This window comes from Protomyctophum parallelum, assembly GCF_964188405.1.
Source record: "Protomyctophum parallelum genome assembly, chromosome: 4".
Classification (NCBI taxonomy): domain Eukaryota; kingdom Metazoa; phylum Chordata; class Actinopteri; order Myctophiformes; family Myctophidae; genus Protomyctophum; species Protomyctophum parallelum.
The window spans coordinates 33,673,981-33,692,540 of record NC_139700.1 but is presented as its reverse complement, the minus strand read 5'-3'; the positions used below and the strand labels follow the sequence as shown (position 1 = coordinate 33,692,540).

At 44.5% G+C, this 18,560-nt stretch overlaps 2 protein-coding genes across 6 annotated transcripts in view; one reads left to right on the top strand and one right to left on the bottom strand.

Moving 5' to 3' along the window:
* The window catches only part of LOC310858104 (cyclin-dependent kinase 17-like), a 36,926-nt gene extending 25,192 nt beyond the window's left edge, over positions 1-11,734 (bottom strand). Inside the window, exon 1 of the mRNA XM_083764161.1 lies at positions 11,372-11,734. The gene's annotated coding sequence lies outside the window, so the exon portion shown is untranslated. The remainder of the gene's footprint in view (positions 1-11,371) is intronic.
* A 1,957-nt stretch (positions 11,735-13,691) lies between these two features.
* ucmab (upper zone of growth plate and cartilage matrix associated b) lies at positions 13,692-18,556 on the top strand. 5 transcript variants are annotated; one of them, XR_014569135.1, is made up of 6 exons: positions 13,692-13,769; positions 14,158-14,220; positions 14,321-14,416; positions 16,973-17,101; positions 17,510-18,072; positions 18,322-18,556. XR_014569135.1 is itself a non-coding variant. In XM_083763127.1 (5 exons), the coding sequence occupies exons 1-5, from the start codon at positions 13,721-13,723 to the stop codon at positions 17,593-17,595; spliced, it is 393 nt and encodes a 130-aa protein (XP_083619253.1). In that variant the 5' UTR covers positions 13,692-13,720; the 3' UTR covers positions 17,596-18,556. The 5 variants fall into 5 exon arrangements, 4 of the variants coding, with proteins under 4 accessions (XP_083619253.1, XP_083619251.1, XP_083619254.1 ...); XM_083763127.1 differs by having other exon boundaries at positions 16,973-17,071; positions 17,510-18,556; XM_083763125.1 differs by having other exon boundaries at positions 17,510-18,556.
* The last annotated feature ends 4 nt before the right edge of the window (positions 18,557-18,560 follow it).

Genomic DNA, 18,560 nt, shown 5'->3' with positions numbered 1-18,560 from the left:
GCCCTGCTGTCAGACATACTCTCCTTTTTGAGTGGTGCAGCCACTCCTGTAGACAGCTATGTGTGTGGCTGTGTCCCTGGGCCGGTCTGTCCCCGTGTCCCTGGCTGTGTCCGAGCACGCAAATAGCATTATAGCGTTTGTTCACCACCAAGTGTCACTGTTGCACAGCCACACAGACAGACACACACAGGCCAGGGAGGAGTGCCAGTACAGTACAGTACAGTACAGTACAGTACAGTACAGTACAGTACAGTACAGTACAGTACAGTACAGTACAGTACAGTACAGTACAGTACAGTACAGTACAGTACAGTACAGTATTTCCCAACCTTTTGTCCCAGGGCACACTTTTCATAGCCTAAAAATCTCGGCCGCTGGCTGTGCCGTCGTCAGATGCTGGTGACCCGGCGGCACTGTGTGTGCTGCTGTCGGGTTCTGGTGGTGACTTTCTGGAGGGAGCAAAATGTAGCGTCTTCTGGATGCATCTCTTTAGCATTAACATTTCAATGGCCGAGGGTCGTTAGAGTCTATTGTTCCGTCGTTGTTGTTATCGCACGTCTAATGGTTAGACGTGTGAACAACAACGACGCAACAATAGGAAGCCTGCAGCCCAGTAGTTATAATATTGCTTTCGGGGGAGGGTTAGTGTTACTTTCTGTCAAGGTTGGGAATCACTGCAGTACAGTACCACTCACTTCAGACGGGTCTGATTTTAGGTACCTTTCAGATACAGTTTTATTGATACATCAGCCATTATTTGACTTTTTCCCCCCCGAAGCTCACGTGACCTCGAGTTGTAGATTGGCATTTTTAGCTAATTTAAAATGGCTTAACCACTTGAACCCTAGTGTCCCAATTCAAACATTCAAACATTCCCTGAAAATAGCAGATCTACAAGCTCAGAGCACGTCACATAGCGATGCATTCTAAGTTAGAAACTTTGTACATGATCGGCTATTTTCAGTGGAGGATGTCGATATGATTTTTGGCCGCTTTCCATGAGCATCATGCAGGAAGAAATAGACAGGGCGCAGCAGAGCATGCGTGCTCGCCGCTTCTGGGCCATGTCTGAACTCTGAATTCTGAAATGCATCTGATGGAATCACAAGCATCGTCTACTAGACTCTAGAGCGGCCATGACCAGCTGTGGCTGCCATGGTGCAGTCGCAACGCAACTCTGCCCGGTGGAATTTCATGGATCTCATACAGTGGGGCATGCTGTCAATCTGGGTGGGCCTTCGGGCCACGGGAGGGTGTTCTGTCATTGCATTACCGACTAACTCCTACAGGTTGGTCTGGGTGCAGGGTGCTTGTTCAGTACCTCTCTCAGTGAAACTGCTCACTGTCAGGTGAAAAGAAGCGGCTGCCTGGCATCTCCACGTGTGTATCGGTGGAGACAGTATTTTGTATAAATGAAAACCACTTCCACTGTTGCTACTCAGAATGAGAATGAGAAGTACAACTGCTTATCCTTAAGACAACACTGTCTGTGTATGGCAGGCATTCCCAAACGGTCTCTAGGGGGTGCGTGACATGAATATGGTAATGGTGGTTTTATGGTGTTATTTAACAAAAACAGCTGAATCCGGTAAAACACCCATGTACGGAGATGTATTATAGACTATAGAGCCAGGGGAGACGTGTGAGACACAAACACACACACACACACACACACACACACACACCCACACACACAGGTCCCCACTGTCGGATTAACGTGCATTAACATTGGTCCAGCAATAGCGCAACACATGCACTTTTGCGTCGCATAAAGAAAGCGACTGAAAATGATATGAGCGTAGTGTCTTGAGTTTGACATACTAACAGAAAGTTAGATCCATCCAGTCTCCCAGTCAGGGAGCATGCCATGGACAGTCAGAAGAAACGCAGCAAAGCCTAGCATAACATTGAGCCACTACTGTAGCTAGAAGCCAGAAGTGTTGCCAGATTCTGTTGAAAGTTGAAACAAGCAACCAGGTCTATAGAAATAAGCCAAAAGTCAAAGTTGTACGATTTGTCACACACATTACCGCAGTGACATTTGTTCTCCGCATTAGACCCATCTCTTGGAGCAGTGAGCCGCAGCCGTGCCGCACTCGGGAATCATTTGATTAGTTAATTTCACCCCCCAATCCAACCCATTGATGCTGAGTGCCAAGCAGGGAGGCATTGAGTCTTTGGTATGACCCGGTCGGGGATCAAACCCCGACCTCCCAGTTTCAGGGCTCTAACCACAAATCTGTTTATTATAAGGGACTTTGGGATTATTTTCCTATTAAGTAGATTTAGTGTTTTTGTGTTTGAGGGCCGCTAATTGTTTAATCCAGTGTTCCGACATTTGTTTAATGAGTTTAACCCATTCTGACCTGAGATCAGATTCTAAAAATGTCTATTACATCCTGACAGTTTCATTATTAACCCATTCTGACCTCAGATCAGATTCTAAAAGTGTCTTCGATTTTTCAAAAATAGCAGACCTACAAGCTCGTAGCGCGCCACTCGGTGGCGCGCTATGAGCTTGTAGATCTGCTATTTTTCAATAGCTAAAGCATAACATGATGCTAACACCAAAAGGGGTGCCCGGTCAGAATGGGTTAACAGTTTCCGTGCCGCGAATGGATTACTCCAGGTTAATGTCGCTGCCGTATCGGACATACCCGCCTTTTGTTTTATGTGTTTAATCCGCCGTAATGTAATGAATCAAAAGAAAATCCGTCTTCGTCGCGGAGTATGAGACTGGATGGCTTCGCTGTGATGACGAAACCGGAAATCGTCACATGCTGTGGGCTGCTAGGGCTTCTGGGAAATTGAGGCCAATGGAAATGCATTGGTTGCAACGCCTCATTGAAACCAATCTTGTGTGCGTCTTCCGGGTGCACCAAGATGGTGGATGCTACACACAGATCATAACAAACCACGGGAGCTTTTTTTGATGGATTTTCGCGGATTAAAAGCCCAAATAATTCAGCGTATGCTCTAAAGGTAATACAACAATCTCGGCAGTGAAGGGGGGTTGATTAAAATGCGGGTTAATCGTAAAAAACAGTCAAACTGTTAATTTGCAGTTTTAAAATAATTAAAAATAAACAGCGGATTTATCCTGGACCTGATGACGAGGCCGTCACGTTATGATAACGAAACCGGAAATCAAGTCATCATCTGGGCTGCTAGGGCTTCTGAGAAATTGAGCCCAATGCAAGTGAACGGGGGGTTTGTTTGGACTATAACTTGCTCTGCACTGTGGTTTCGTTCCGCATTGGCATGGCCGCTGGCTCGTCTCATCATAACAAACCATAGAACCATTTTCTGCCGGATTTTCATGGTTTAAAGCTGCAAATACTTCAGCATATGCTCTAAAAGGTAATAAAACAATCTCGGCAGCGTAGAATATTTGATTAAAATGAGGGTAAAGCCTTTTATGGAGTCAAACTGTTAAGCAACTTCTCCCCTCTTCTATTTTGAGGGAAAAAAATAAGTATAAATAAATTTCCCTCCCCTGACCAGCACTGGCAAAGCAAAGCTTTTTCCTGCAGGAAAAACATGCGTGCGTGTGTGTACTGCCGGTGTATGCGATAGAAGACTGACGTGAATTAATACCTCTCTGCCAAACGGACACACTTGGCTCTAGCAGACAACTGAGAGATGAAGGGATACTGTGACACTGTCTGATGTTATCAGGACAGGCAGACAGTAGGAGGGACGTGCTCTTTATACAGCCCTAGATAAAAGGCAGTGGGAGCATTATAAACAGACAGGTTCATTACGAAGATAATGACCCAGGAGAGGGCTCAACCGATCTGAAGTGAAGTTACCTGGTCTTTGTTTGTGTTCCGCGTATTAGCATCACAGAGAAGTTTATCATCCGTGCCTCCTCCTCCCTTTCTCTTCTTCACCCATATCTGTCATTCATTTCTCACCAGCAGGCCTTGTCATTCCTAGAAGCTTTTGGCTGTTAAACCCACTTAATCACATGAACCCCAGCATCCCTATTCGGTGAACTAGAAGCTCGACCGGTCTCTCTCTAGCGCCACTGCCAGGGGGGAGGGGGAGGGCTTGACAGAGTTATTATGAATAGTGTGTGTAAGTGTGGAGGCAAGTGGAGTGCCGGTAAGCATGGCCCTATAGAGCGTTGCAGTCCCGCCCCCTTTCAGAACGACGATTGGCCCAGGAAATGATTCTCCATTCATTTTCTCCATAGGCTTTTCAAAAATTATTTATTTATATAAAGACGGTTACGACGCGGACAAAGCCAACTCGGATCGTGACAAATCATGACAACACAATATTTTGTGCCGATCAAATAATTTGAAAGAAGAAAATAAAGGCAGGATACAACACTATTTGTTTTGTTTTTCTTCTTACTAATTATAATCAGCCCAAAACATTGTAATTATTGTCATGATTTGTCACGATCCGAGTTGGCTTTGTCCGTGGCGTAACAGTCTTTATATAAATACTTTTTGAAAAGCCTATGGAGAAAATGAATGGAGAATCCTTTCCTGGGCCACTCGTCGTTCTGAAAGGGGGCGGGACTGCAACGCTCTATAGCAACCAGACACCACGTCGACCCTGTTCTGATTTTGGTAGTGGGATGGGATGATAAAATAGGCAGATATTTGGGAATGTGACACATTCTTGTAGATCGGCTATTTTCGGTGAAGAGACCTAAAAAGGAGGGGACCACATAGCAAAGTGTCCAATATAGTTGTATAAGCTTGTAGACTTCTAACTTAACCCATTTTGACCTGAGATCAGATTCTAAAAATGTCTTCAGTTCTACATCCTGACAGTTTTCTGAAAAAGTTATGTTTGTATGTCAGTCGTTCTTCGATAAATAAAAAAAACAGACCCACAAGCTCGTAGCGCGCCACTCTGTGGCTCGGTCCCAAAAGCCTTTTATTGGCTGTCAACTGGAGCAACAGACCACACCGCTTATCTGAGGACGGGTGGCAGGACAGCCTGGGTTATCAGATTATCAGTACCCATATCTAACAGCAAACACAAGCACTGTAGCTTTTACAGCACTCACAGTGTCAGGGACCAGGCCATATATTCATCTGCTGTTTTAGTCAAAGTCGGTGTTTTACCACAGGGCTCTAATTAGTGCGTTGCGCTTGGGAATCCAGGATGTACATTTGCAAAGGCCTGGGTGATGGTGAACATACGGTTTGAATTTCAGAAGAGAAATAATATCGTCACCAAGTCCCAAACGGCACCAGTTCCAACTCCTTCAACTAGTCGCAAGACTCGCAACTCCTTGCAACAAAACCCTTTTAAGGCATGTCACACCAATGCAACTCCTTGCAACTTCCATTGGAGATAATGGTTGCGAGTAGTTGCATGTTGCAAGGAGTTGCAAATAGTTGCATTGGTGTGGTTTCGGCTTAAGAGAGATTTATGTGTCCACTCTGATTAATTAGTTACAAAAATCTTTTGATCATATCATATTCTAATAAACTAGCCACACATGGGGCTTTGTATCTTTTTATGTAACTAGTAAGCTCATAATTACCAAGTAATTATTTCAGAGCATCTCTAATATGCCTAGCTAATATGCTATTACAGAAATAGCCTAGTACTTTGGATGGAGACTTATGTCTCCATCCAAGTGAATAACAGTCTGAATGCTTTAAAGAAATATGTGCCGAGTGTGAGGGTAAAATAGGCAGTATTCGTCCATCAGTAAATGATCCAGACATTTTAAGTGAGTAATGAGCAAGTACTGTATGACAGGTTCATAGCCAGCTGGCCCTGCGCTGGCGACTGCTGGGTGACGTTAGCAAAGGGGACACTTCCAGTTACAGACGAGATTCGGGGTGTGGAGGCAGCTCAATTTTTCTACATAGCGCCAGCATTTGTTGTCTAGGCCTAGGGCAACTGTATTCATCATGTGGTATAGAATTAAAAGCTGGTGCCAGATTCCTTGTGTTAACAGTAGTGAAAGAGAAATAGTTTGTATTCACGGGCTCTATGTATAGACAGGACTGTGATATAGTCACATAGCAGCTGCTCCCCAGAGAGGGCTGACATATTAACCTTCAGCCAGCTGTCTATGGCTTGCTGCTTCAGCATGAACCCAGGACATACTCCAGGGCTTGACATTAATGCTTGTCCGCTTGTCCGGGACAAGTATTAAATATTCCCGGATAAGTGCATTAAAATGTTATTTACTTGTCCATTGGACAAGTGACTCTTGGTTTCGCTTTTTCTGCAACACTCATACCAGCCAACAATATTGTTCTGGCATTATGGGCTGTGGGCTGGCCTTCCTAATCATCACCTTTCCAATATTGGTAATAGCCCTAGAATGTCTGTAATCTTACATACATTTCATGTATTCCAAATACCAAATACACAGCCATATATCAGTCCTATCAGAGCAGTTAGCAGACTGACCACGTCAGCATGTAAACTTGTAGCACTGTGTGTATACTCACCCAGTAATTAATTCCTAAGACTTTGAGTCAGATATTGTCCTATCCATGTGAAAGTTCTGGCAGAAAACATATGTTATGTAAAATATCTGCACTTTTACATGAGGAAAAGCTAGACTGAAAATATAAAAACTGTTTCGATTGGTGTTGGGAAATTGATCACACAACCTATTTTCTGTGCCCCATACATTTGTGCTTCCTAAAGTTTTGATATGTTCAGTCCTGCAATCATTCCGGGCCCCTCAACGGAGAGAATGTCGTCCGTGTGCAGCTCGTGGAAAAGTGGAGATATTTGACGATCGGTAAAAACACCTTTTCTGCCAGAACTTTCAAATTAATATGAAACTAGTCCTCAAAACGACTCCAAGTCTTAGGAATTAATTATTGGGTGGGTGCACAGGCAGTGCTATAAGTTTAAATGCCGACGAAGTCAGTCTGGTAACCGTGCGCGGATAGGACCGATCTATGGCTGTGTATTTGGAATACATGAATATATGCAAGCTCAAAGATATTCTAATCTAGGGCTATTAACTTGCAAACTTATACCTAATATTCAAACATGTATTCATCAAGTAAAACCAACTTAGTTAGTTGATTTAAAATGTAGGCCTATTTGTGTGCTGGTGCTCCGGACAAGAGACTTTTATGCCCGGACAAGTGAATGGGAAATGTACTTGCACGCGCACGCACTTCGTAAAAATAACTAAATCTAGCACTTAAAGAATTGTAGGTGCATTATTGCCCTTACTCTTAAATTAATGTATATCTGTTGATACAGTGTGTACTGTGCACTGTTAACAGTTTGACTGCGGAATTAATTCATCGCAATGCCCCACTGACTAAAATAGTGTGATCCTTTATCGTAGTGTGGAGAAATAATCCAAAGTGGCAATCAACAACAAAGAGTGGAAGAGGAACACACTGTGCGCCTCCGCCGCCATTAGAATACATTGGGCCTCAATTTCCCAGAAGCCTTTGCATGTCAGTGGGACTGAATCTTTTGCAGTGACGTCATCCTAACGCGTCACCTATCCCACTCTGTCTGAGTCTTAAAACGTGACTTAAACAATGAAAATGTAACTCGTGTAACTTGTTATGAGAGAAGCTGTTCTACAATCAATTAACTCGTGTAACTCGTGTAACTTGTTATGAGAGAAGCTGTTCTACAATCAATTAACTCGTGTAACTCGTGAATGGGAGGGAAAGAGACTGTATAAGTTCAATTTATACTCGACTGTGTGTCGCGACGAGCTTGCTGAACATGTTGTCGTTCTATGACGTATCATTTAGGCATGGCTCTTCTTTCCTATACCCGTCCAGTATTCTATTCTCACGGATATAGCTGTTAAAATACCTGCATTTCCGCATTTACACACACACACACACACACACACACACACACACACACACACACACGTCATCCTACCCTCTGCATAGGAAATTACTAAATAATGCTAAAGTTAAAGCAACACTAGTGCTGTCTGTAAATGATCTCTATTTAACACACAGATAGACAGACAGACCTTTTGGCATCTCCTTAGATAATCGAAGGAGATACCCAGAAAGTACCAGGTGTAAGGTACTTTTGCCTAAAAAGGAATGCCAAAAAAGGCAAGTAGAGATGAGGCAACTCGAGCCGGTGCCATGCAATGGAAAAGTGACTTTATATAGGTAAGCCTCTCACTGAGTGTGGTACAATCCTGTGCATGAGTCTATGTTTGTTCTATAGCAGTCTCACACAAAAAACTAATCTATTCTTAAGTATGCACGCGCACGCACGCACACACACACACACACACACACATAATATGATCTGCACTGGCCCTCATGGGGATCACTGCCGCGTGGCTACAGCTGTTTCACTGCGTATCCTGTTTCCCTGCTACCACCATCCCCAAGGTCCTCACCAAGGGAACCATCCCCATCAAACCACCACACACCAACAGACACTTTACCACGGTACCACCAACCATCTCCTCACCCCTTGCCAGGTACCACGACACCTGCTGCTTATGGTATTTACTATTTACTAAACCAACAAGCAACAAGCAAGAAAGGTTGTGTAAGTTACTGCAACTTCCACACAGGAAATGAGAGAAAGTCACCTCGCCTCCTAACCACTCGACTATGACTCGCCCTGCTATAAAATAGCAGCAAGATATGTTTACAGGCTAATTGCACATCTTGCTTCCCAGGGCCCTGAATTAACCCAGTAAGATTGTGGCTATTATAACATGACAACATCAATGATGGTGTTGTCAGTGAGCCACCATGAACTACAGGCTACGTTCACAACCTAAAGTGAATTTCATACACACTCTTCTTCTTTCTCCTCTTCAATTGAGTACAAAAGGACCCCTGTGGAAACGTACCATAGGCACCAATATACAATGCATATTAGAGGTCGTATAGACGACTTTTAAGCCAAAATTTAAAGAAATATCTATATATTTGGCCTTTTTTCCCTCTATCTTCCCCTATATAATGATGCTGGGGTGTTTTCCTGCAGATTGACACTCTCCCTTTGGCTCCCTCTGGGTGGTTATATCCACTAGTGTTTACAGCCAGGACGCCTCGAGGGCGTATCCTAGTAGCGTGTGGGAGAAACACGATGCAATGTATAATATATATTATATTTCCCCTAAAATATCTTAGTTTTACCAATACCAACATTGTTCATGTGAAATAGTATGTTTATGATTATTTGTTGAAATTATGAGAATCGCTATGTAGCGCCTGGTCTGTGTGGGGTGAAATGCAGCAGCAGCCCTCACACAAACCGGTGGCTTACTGGCTTGCCTCCCGCGGGGTGCATGTACATGTTTCTCGGGTCTGCACAGACCTCGCTCGCCGCGCTGCTCGACTCCACCCGGGGAGAACTCTCCTGGTTACATCAATATGTGAAGTGGGTTGTATGTGCTTAATTGTTGAAATGGTGGAAGTCGCTATAGTGAGTCACCAGTCACCACCACCGGCTGCCTGAGCCTGCCTGGTGGGTTGAAGTGTGGATTCTACTGTGAATCGCAACACCGTTGGTGATATTCTTTTTCCTAGCATGGTTGTGAATGCCTACCGGGTTGAAGCCTGCATTCAACCCGTGCAAGTCGCTCACAACCATGCTAGGATAAAGAAAGAATAAGGTCGTGAATACAAGCGGCCGAAATGAGTTTTCTCCGACGGGTGGCTGGCATCTCCCTTAGAGTTGGGTGAGAAGTTCAGTCACGCGAGGGAGACTCGGAGTAGAGCCGCTGCTTCCTCGCCTGGAAAGGAGCCAGTTTAGGTGGTTTGGGCATCTGGTTAGGATGCCTCTTGAGCGTCTCCCTAGGGAGGTCCTCGATGCACGTCCCACTGGGAGGAGACCAAGGCACAAATGGAGGGATTACAATGCCTCACTGGCCTTGGAAGGCCTCAGGATCCCCCAGGAGGAAGTTACTGAGGAATGTCTGGAGGTCTCTGGTGGAGCTGTTGCCCCTGCAACCCGACTACGGATAAGCGGTTGAAGATGGATGGATGGATGGCTAATTCTCATCCACAGTTTCCACATAGAACAATGTGTGTGTGTATTAACAACGTATATGCTCACTACATGCTGCATTCCAAGTGTGTTTTGAGCTTGTAGATTGGCAATTCTTTATTTGTGTTTATTTAATTTTTTCAAATTGACTAGAAAATCTTTTTAGCAAAAGGTCAGTCAAAACAGTGGTCTAGAGGACTCCCCCAAAGTGGGATTGGCATTGCACCCAAAATCTGGCATCGCCGGGAAATACTAAACACAATCAATGTCTATTTCCTAGCTAAAACACACACACACGTTATTAACTCTAGTCTAGCCACTTTGCATTGAGCAGGGGGACAGGAATTCCATGGAGGAATGGCGAATACCAGCACTCCTCAAAACATGCTCCACAATCCACATCATCCCGCAGGGGGGGGGGGGCAAAGGATTAAATGGCCTCATTCTCAAGGATGATGTATCATGAGTTTGGAACTGCCATCATGCCATGTCTTGAATAATAGGAACAGGAAATAAGATAAACATCTTACATTTTAAATGGGTCAGTAAAATGTTGGCCAGGTTATCAGCCAAGCAAGTTGATACATGCACAGCACAGGCCCTACTTTTCAAACAGTTGTGGCACTCTGAAAAGTATAGTCTTACACTTAGCACTGCAGTCAGGGGTTTCTACTGCAACTCCACCATATACTGTAGATTCTATAAGTCTACAGTAGTTTTCAAAGGGGTTTCGGGGACGCCCAGGCCCCAGGGTTCCCTGGGGGGGGGGGGGGGGGGGGGGGTCCCACGGGGGTCCACTCCACAGACAAATTACCCTCTGTCACGATTTTCCAATCACTTCAAATTATTCGGTAACAACAATTTAAGTATGAGTGACTATTCTTTTTTTTTTAATATCACCTCTATAAAGTGTGTGTGTGTGTGTGTGTGTGTGTGTGTGTGTGTGTGTGTGTGTGTGTGTGTGTGTGTGTGTGTGTGTGTGTGTGTGTGTGTGTGTCTACTCTAATGGCATAATGAAAGTGCAGGTAGCCTACGTAAAAGTTAGAATAAACCCTGCTCTGTTGACATTTAAATTAGAGCAAATCAGCTTGCAGGCGGTTGGTGTTTAGCGACATGTTTATTTATAAACAGGAACCATTCTTTGGCAAGCGGGACAAGCCCAAAGTGAATCCAGCGCACGTGCGCGCGCACACACACACGTACACCTACATTCACGCGCGGTGCGGTGTGGAGTAAACATTGCTACATTGTTACCCCATTTTGTGACAATGCAGCGGCGATAACAATGTTTGTTCTGTCAACGGAGCCTGAACTAGCAGCCTGCCGACCGGGGTGCTCTGCCTCTGCTCCCCCGTACCGTAACCACTTGTTTTTCTGCTGTAATTGTAAAGGACCACACGAATTCTAGATCATTTCCACTCACCAGAAACGGTGTACGTTGTTCCGACCCGGGTCCCCGACCTCGGAGCTTCTTTTCAGGCCGGATGCCGTCTTTCCACCGACCGTGGAGGGGTAAAAAAAAAAAAAAAAACGCTTTGTTGTTTTCGATGTGTTGGGTTATTTGCCTCGGTCGCTGTCGCCTATATCCTATATCCGCGGGGACGTGGCGCCCAACATGCCCGTCGTCACCTCGAAGTTACACTCTAGACGATAAAGAACCAGTGGCGTTAGCTTTTCGAGGAGAAAACATACAACTCAACGTGACAAACGACGCTGAGGATTGATCGTTGTGGTGGGACGACGAGCTCTGTGTGTCCTACTGCCACCACCTCCACCACACCGCCGTGTCATCGAAAATTACATTCAGACTATTCCGACTACAGGGCAGCTAGTGGGGAAACAGCGCCACCCCTGTCCCTAGTCCGGTATGAGGATTAAATCTAATCAAATGTCGCCCCACAGTGGTTCCTTCTGGAGGTTATGTTGCAGTGTTTAATTATGTTCAAAATCAAATCACGCAGCATAAGTTGCATAACAACCGGTTGCAATTGCAAACCTCAAAATGATGTTGCACAAAACCCTGCAATAATTAGGTTAAAAGTTAAAACACAATTGTCATTTTTCATGTTATTTTCTGCACCGAATGATTATATGACCCATTATAATGGGGAAACGTCCCACTGATGCCTTTATTATTATTAATAATATTATTTTATTTTTACAAAATGGTGAAACATACTCATTATGAATAACTCTTCCACCATTTTTCCCCATGTGTGTGTGTGTGTGTGTGTGTGTGTGTGTGTGTGTGTGTGTGTGTGTGTGTGTGTGTGTGTGTGTGTGTGTGTGTGTGTGTGTGTGTGTGTGTGTGTGTGTGTGTGTGTGTGTGTCTCTCTCTCTCTCTCTCTCTCAACAACAGTTTACACACATTCACGCTTTTCTGGGGCCTGTCCATTCAGGTGGGGAGAAATGACTTGAGTAAACAGAGTGGTACATACTTTCCAGCAGGAGTTCTGCTAAGCAGAGAGAGCAGCCTTGTTCAGGCGCTCATTTCCAGTCGAATCTGGAAGGAGACTTAATCTGGCAAGCAGCACCGTCTGACTTTATGCTTTAAATTGCTCTCTGTCACACCGATCCAGGACATACATTATGTCTGATAGGCCTTGGTATGACATATTTGCCTAGGGAACAATCTGCATCTGGGGCATGTGAATTGCCCTTTAATTCCCATGGTGCAGAGATCCTAGCCTAACACCACCCCTAAACAACAAAACATACTGTTGTAGGTTATGTCTCTGAGTGTTGGAATCAAAACCCTATAGGCCTATTGACCCTGGGTACCACCCAGGGCTCTATCCTTGGCGATCACTCTTTTTCCCCTAACAACAACTCTTTTCACAGCATGTTAACTTATTATGATATGCCCACGATAGGGACACTAGGATAAATAAAGTATACAGCACTAGTCACCCAATTGACAGTCCACATTATTTGTGACATTATAACTTGCGTGTGACTGGTGAAACCAATTCCAAAAGTCAATTATAGCACTAGTCTAGCTGCATGTTTGTGTGCCAGTTGTTCTCCTTTCCCCCCCCAATTTAGTTGTTATGCCGATATCCCTGATTTCCCCACACACTTCTTGTCACTTTTGTTCCCTATTGGGTGGTCTGTTCTCTATATTGGTTGGTCCTAGGGATGGTATTGAAATCACATGCCTCGTGGAATTGTATGTGTATTTGTTATTAATTACGTTATAAAACTAACTTGCACTCTAAGAGTTAAAGAGTCCAAGTAAAAGACCAAATGAAAGTGAAACAACCAGTCTAATTAGTTCAAATTCACAAATCCAATTTAAAAGTCACAGGTTACTGTGACTGATGTCAGGCTTTGAGTCCAAGTTGAGTGCTTCTGAATCTGAGTGCTATCTGAAGAGGGGTGAATACTATATTTCCATATGGAGTTGGAGACCACCTAAAAAATTATCAGGTATTCAGCCATTTCAAATGCAGCCAAAACTGACTCAGGAAACGAGGAAATCAATCATAATCCAATGCATCATGCAAACACAGGATACAGTTTTCCATGTAATGAGGTTATACAATCCCTTCACTTTCACGCGATACTAATTTATTCTTGTTTGTGTGTCCAGCCTCCACTTTATCAGGTCTGTTATGCAGCTCCCTCTCTTGGCCAATAATAATCCATAGATTCCAGCTGATGCCCTTCCTCCAAGCCCCCTTTTCCCCCTGGGACAGGCGCAGACATCTCAGTCACCTTTTGGCTCTACCCTCTCAGTTGCCTCAACAGCTCAACAGAGACAGAACCAAACATGTCCTGGACACAGGCAGCCCTCCTCGCTGTCCTCCTCGCACTGTCCTGTGAGTCTAATGCAAGGAACTGTGGGATTTGGGGGAAATGCACCTTTCAGGGGCTTGGATAGGTATTTGAGGAAAATGCAGAGGTCGCTATGACAACCAGCTGCATTGTGTGTGTGTGTGTGTGTGTGTGTGTGTGTGTGTGTGTGTGTGTGTGTGTGTGTGTGTGTGTGTGTGTGTGTGTGTGTGTGTGTGTGTGTGTGTGTGTGTGTGTGTGTGTGTGTGTGTGCATGCATGCGTGCGCGTGCATGCATGCGTGTAGATAAATTGAGTAATGGTACAGTACAGGCAGATGCTTTCTGTGTTATGTTCCAAGTGGTAAGTGTATCTCGGAGAAGAAGAAAGCAAATATAGTGCATTTTAATTCACACTGACTTCTCCTCTGATGCAGTGTCTCAAGAGACAGACGCAGCAGCTGTCCCTGATGGTAAGGACACAGCGAAGGACTCCCGAGGTGAGCATAATGTTCCGTTCCCATCCCTACGACAGAAGTAAAAATATCCACTCTCCATCCATCATCTCATGAGCTCAACCTCCCTCTGTTTCCACCACAGGCTCGCTGAACAGGATCTTCATGCAGGAGGCTGACGCCTCAGACTTCTTCAGGCGCCGCACCAGAAGGGGTACAAAGTCTCAGGATGAGATTGACGGTGAGGTTTTTGCGGTTGTTTGAACTGGGGTTCGGTCAGCCGAGGTGGAGTGTGTGTGTGTGTGTGTGTGTGACTGTGTGTGTGTGTGTGTGTGTGTGTGTGTGTGTGTGTGTGTGTGTGTGTGTGTGTGTGTGTGTGTGTGTGTGTGTGTGTGTGTGTGCGTGCGTGCGTGCGTGCGTGCGTGCGTGCGTGCGTGCGTGCGTGCGTGTGTGTGTGTGTGCCTGTGTGGTAATAATGACTACATCAGCACTTTGTTAAACAGGTGGGATGTTTATTTTGAGTTTAATCTATAGTTTTTACTGCTATGACTAAGGTCATTCTGTTTTTATGATAATTAAAAGTCACTCAAATCGCTAATGCTTGACTGAATGGACAGTAAGGGGACATTTTATGGCTGGCTGGAGCTTGTATAGACTGTGAGGAAGGCAGCAGCCAGAAGCTGTTATTTGTGGCCTGGTCACCTCAGGTAGCGGTGTGCCTTGCCAGACCTCCCCAAGCAGATGTAGTCATAGAGCATACTGGCTAGTTAGCTGGAAGTTGGATCAGGAGCCACAGGCCAACATGGAGCCAACATGGACGCACGCACGCACGCACGCACACACACAGCCACATCTACTACAGCTCAGTTTAGTTGTAAGAGTTTCTTTCTATCTTTTTTCATGTGTACTGTAACATGTTGAGAAAATTCACATATTGCCTGATGTTTGCAGTTCCCATACAAGTGCAATGCAACGTCACTGACTGTTCTGTTGACAGCACGGTGAGACAGGATGCCAAGAGAGCTGTTTTGAATTGGCAGTTATGTAACACTGTACTGTGGGCCTTTGTGTAAAAATTGCTAAGGGCTGTTAAAGGTACTGTACGAGTAACAGATAAAGGGAGAAAAAACAACAACAACAAAATAAAGAGAGAATAAAGAGATGGAAGACAGCGATGGAGTAGGATGGGCATACAGAGCAGGGAGGGGGATCAAATGGTGCATTTATATAGCGCCTTTATCCAAGGCGCTTTACAGAGATTGTGCATTACATTCACCCATTCACACACACATTCATACACCGATGGCAGCGGAAACCATGCAAGGCACCAACTAGCACATCGGGAGCAATTAGGGGTTCAGTGTCTTGCTCAAGGACACTTCGACAGTAACTCTGGGGGAGCCCGGGTTCGAACTGGCAACCTTACGGTTACCATCCAGGCACTCTACCCCTGAGCCACCGCCGCCGCCGCCGCCGCCGCCTCAGACATAAACAAGGGGAAAGTGGTTTAACAAGTGGCTTACCTTTAAAGGCAACTCCAGTTGTTGCAGTGGCACACTGCATGAACATCAATCACACACAGATATGATACTTTGCACAAGAAGTGATGTGTATTCTATATAAAGGATAATTCATGTATGACAGTTAAATGTTTATAAGAAGCCTCTGAAAGCTATAAAGCAAACCTGGTCACAAGGGTAACTGGAACGGTCGTCCCCAAACCTACACACCCCCATTGTTTTCTCGGAACGCTCGACACCAGAAATTATTAAGGGGTAGGCAGGTTTTACTGAGGTTAAGGATAGGGTTAGGGCCCAGGCCGTAGCGTAACGGTCTGGGCACCGGACTGGTAATCCAGTCGCAGTGTGCCGCGGGTTCGACTCCCGGACCCGACACGGCCTTTACTGCATGTCATCCCCCCATCTCTCTCCCGTTTCCTGTCAGCCTACTGTCTGTCCCTTCAAAAATCTATAAAAAGGCGTAAGCCGCAAAAAAAATATCTTAAAAAAAAAAAAAGGATAGGGTTAGGTTAGGCATAGTTTTACTGAGGTTAAGTTTAGCAATAAGGTTAGGTTTAGGCATAGTTTTACTGCTACGTTTATGATTTGACCGGGACAACTCGGGCAAGTAGGTTTGGGGAAGACTGTTATTGTAGGCCTATTCGTCCCAAGGCATCAGCAAGCAAAGTTGTAAATGTAAATGTCATATATTTACAACTGGGCGAGTTAATTCCGGGGCAGTGTAGCTCATGATCATGCATGTCTGTGTTGTCTCTCAGAGTAGCTACGGGTCAGAGTGAGGTCATGACCTGACCTGGGCCATTCCAAACATTCTGAAGCCTCGTGCTGCATAAGCCTCCATGATTGAGATACTGACCTGCATGATGTATAACGTGTCCTTTTGGTTTCATTTGTACATTCTAAGAGTGGGCTGCCTTGGCTGAGTGGGTAGAGAGGGTGTCGGGCATGGGAATGTCTGTGCGGGCCAGTCTAGTCCCGTGTCAAAGTGTCCATTCACCTTTAGCTATTCCTGAAAAGATTTTGTCCAAAACTCACATCTCTGGAGTAATTCACAAAATGTTGAGCCTCGTGGGTAGCGAACATAACCAGCTGGCAGAGATCTGCACTCCAAGGAGCACACTTTTGTAGTTTTACAGTGTGGTCTCTAAATGTACAATCTGGGAACTGATCTGCAACAATGTATACACATTCTGAATGCCCCTGCCAACAGATTCCGTAGCGCAGCTCCAAATCTGTTCTTGAGAGGTCTTTATGTCATTTTTTCCTTTCTCCCGCAGCCGAGCAGAAGCAGGTTCTGTTAGCAGATCAGCGAAAGAGGCAATACCATGAGGAGAATATGAATGAGCATGAGAACTATGCTGAGGAGGAGAATGATGGTGAGTCAGATGCTGTGGAGGAGAATGATGGTGAGTCAGAAGTTGCCACTCAGAGTTGGGTCCGGGTGGGGATCCCCAGGGGTCCATCATAGTGGTCCAGCTGGGTCAGGAGCCAAAAGGGCCCTTACAAATGTGTGTTGTGATATTTTCAGAGTGACACCTGCACAATGCACACAACCAAGCATGACATGACTTGTCTTAGTTCCACTGGATGGATCTCTGGATAGATCTCTTCTCCACTATAGTCTCTCCCTAATATGTAGTCGAAATTGTTAACATATTTTATATTTTATTTTATATTTCAATGATTTTAGTCATCATAGATTAGTTGTTATTTGGTTTTCATCCATGAAAAAAGGTAGTCGAACATTTTTCGTTGTAGTTTTTAGCCGACAAAATGAACACTGATCGTCACACCACTGAACTCTACCCATACAGAGACAGACGAGAGGACCAGAGAGAGCACCGAACAGTGGAGGCAGTTCCATAATGACGGAATGTATCCTCCCTACGACAGGCAATGAGTCTGAGACCAGTCCTGATACCTCCCCCACCGAGAGAGACGCCACAACATCATCATGAACAACAGAGGATGAGAATTTATGACTTGCTTCGCAACTGGTTTCACAACTGGTACAATATGCGTTAATTTAACTCAGAGAGGGTGTACAAATCCAACCAAATGGACCCATTTATACACTGTTGAGTGAGTACTTTAGTGTGTCAATTCTTTGTTGATTGTGGAATCAGAACCACGGGAATATGAGAAAACCCAATATTGTTGTTGCCCCTCATAACTAACTTTTTGGCTTAGGCCCCCTCTGGTTGAGAAACAGAGCCTTAAACTTATATTAGTAATATGATATAATGCCTGCATTGCCACATAGTATTTTGTTGCAGTTTGAGCGTAGCAATGTCTTTTATACTAACATTTTGTACAACATTTAATGAAGTTAGTTACTAAGTTAGTTACTACAATATCTATTTAACCACTTAAACGTGTTTTACAATTGGCTATTTTCAGCTAAAATGCGTGAAATATATTACTGTAAATATATTAGTAGCCTATAAGCCCTGAGGGACTCCGCTCAACCATATGGGGTTTAAGTGGTTGAATCTATACATATAATATACACTGTATATTCTCTATCCTACTGCTTGATAGCTCATGGCAAAGAATGTTTTCATAATGGCCAGATCAAGACAAGAATATCTGATTAATTAAAAAAATACATTTAACCAATGTATAGAAGTTTTCAGTGTCAACTAGTTTAAATTAGGGGTCTTCAACGTTTTTTAGGCCAAGAACCCCTTACCTGAGAGAGATGAAGCAGGGACCCCCACTACATTGGATTCATGGTTTTGATTCGAGGTTTTTGGCACTTCACCTTCTCAGTGAAAGCACGTGACGTAACATGAAAGGGTGTGGAATGTTAGAATATTAATGAGGGGTTGTTTCTATGATACTTGCATAATTTATGTATCATGG

Excerpts from the sequence above, each read along its gene's own strand:
- ucmab (XM_083763125.1), top strand. The coding sequence starts at position 13,721 with ATGTCCTGGACACAGGCAGCCCTCCTCGCTGTCCTCCTCGCACTGTCC. Across the intron at positions 14,221-14,320 it reads CACAGCGAAGGACTCCCGAG|GCTCGCTGAACAGGATCTTC; the intron begins GTGAGCATAATG and ends TTTCCACCACAG. Across the intron at positions 14,417-16,972 it reads GTCTCAGGATGAGATTGACG|CCGAGCAGAAGCAGGTTCTG; the intron begins GTGAGGTTTTTG and ends TTTCTCCCGCAG.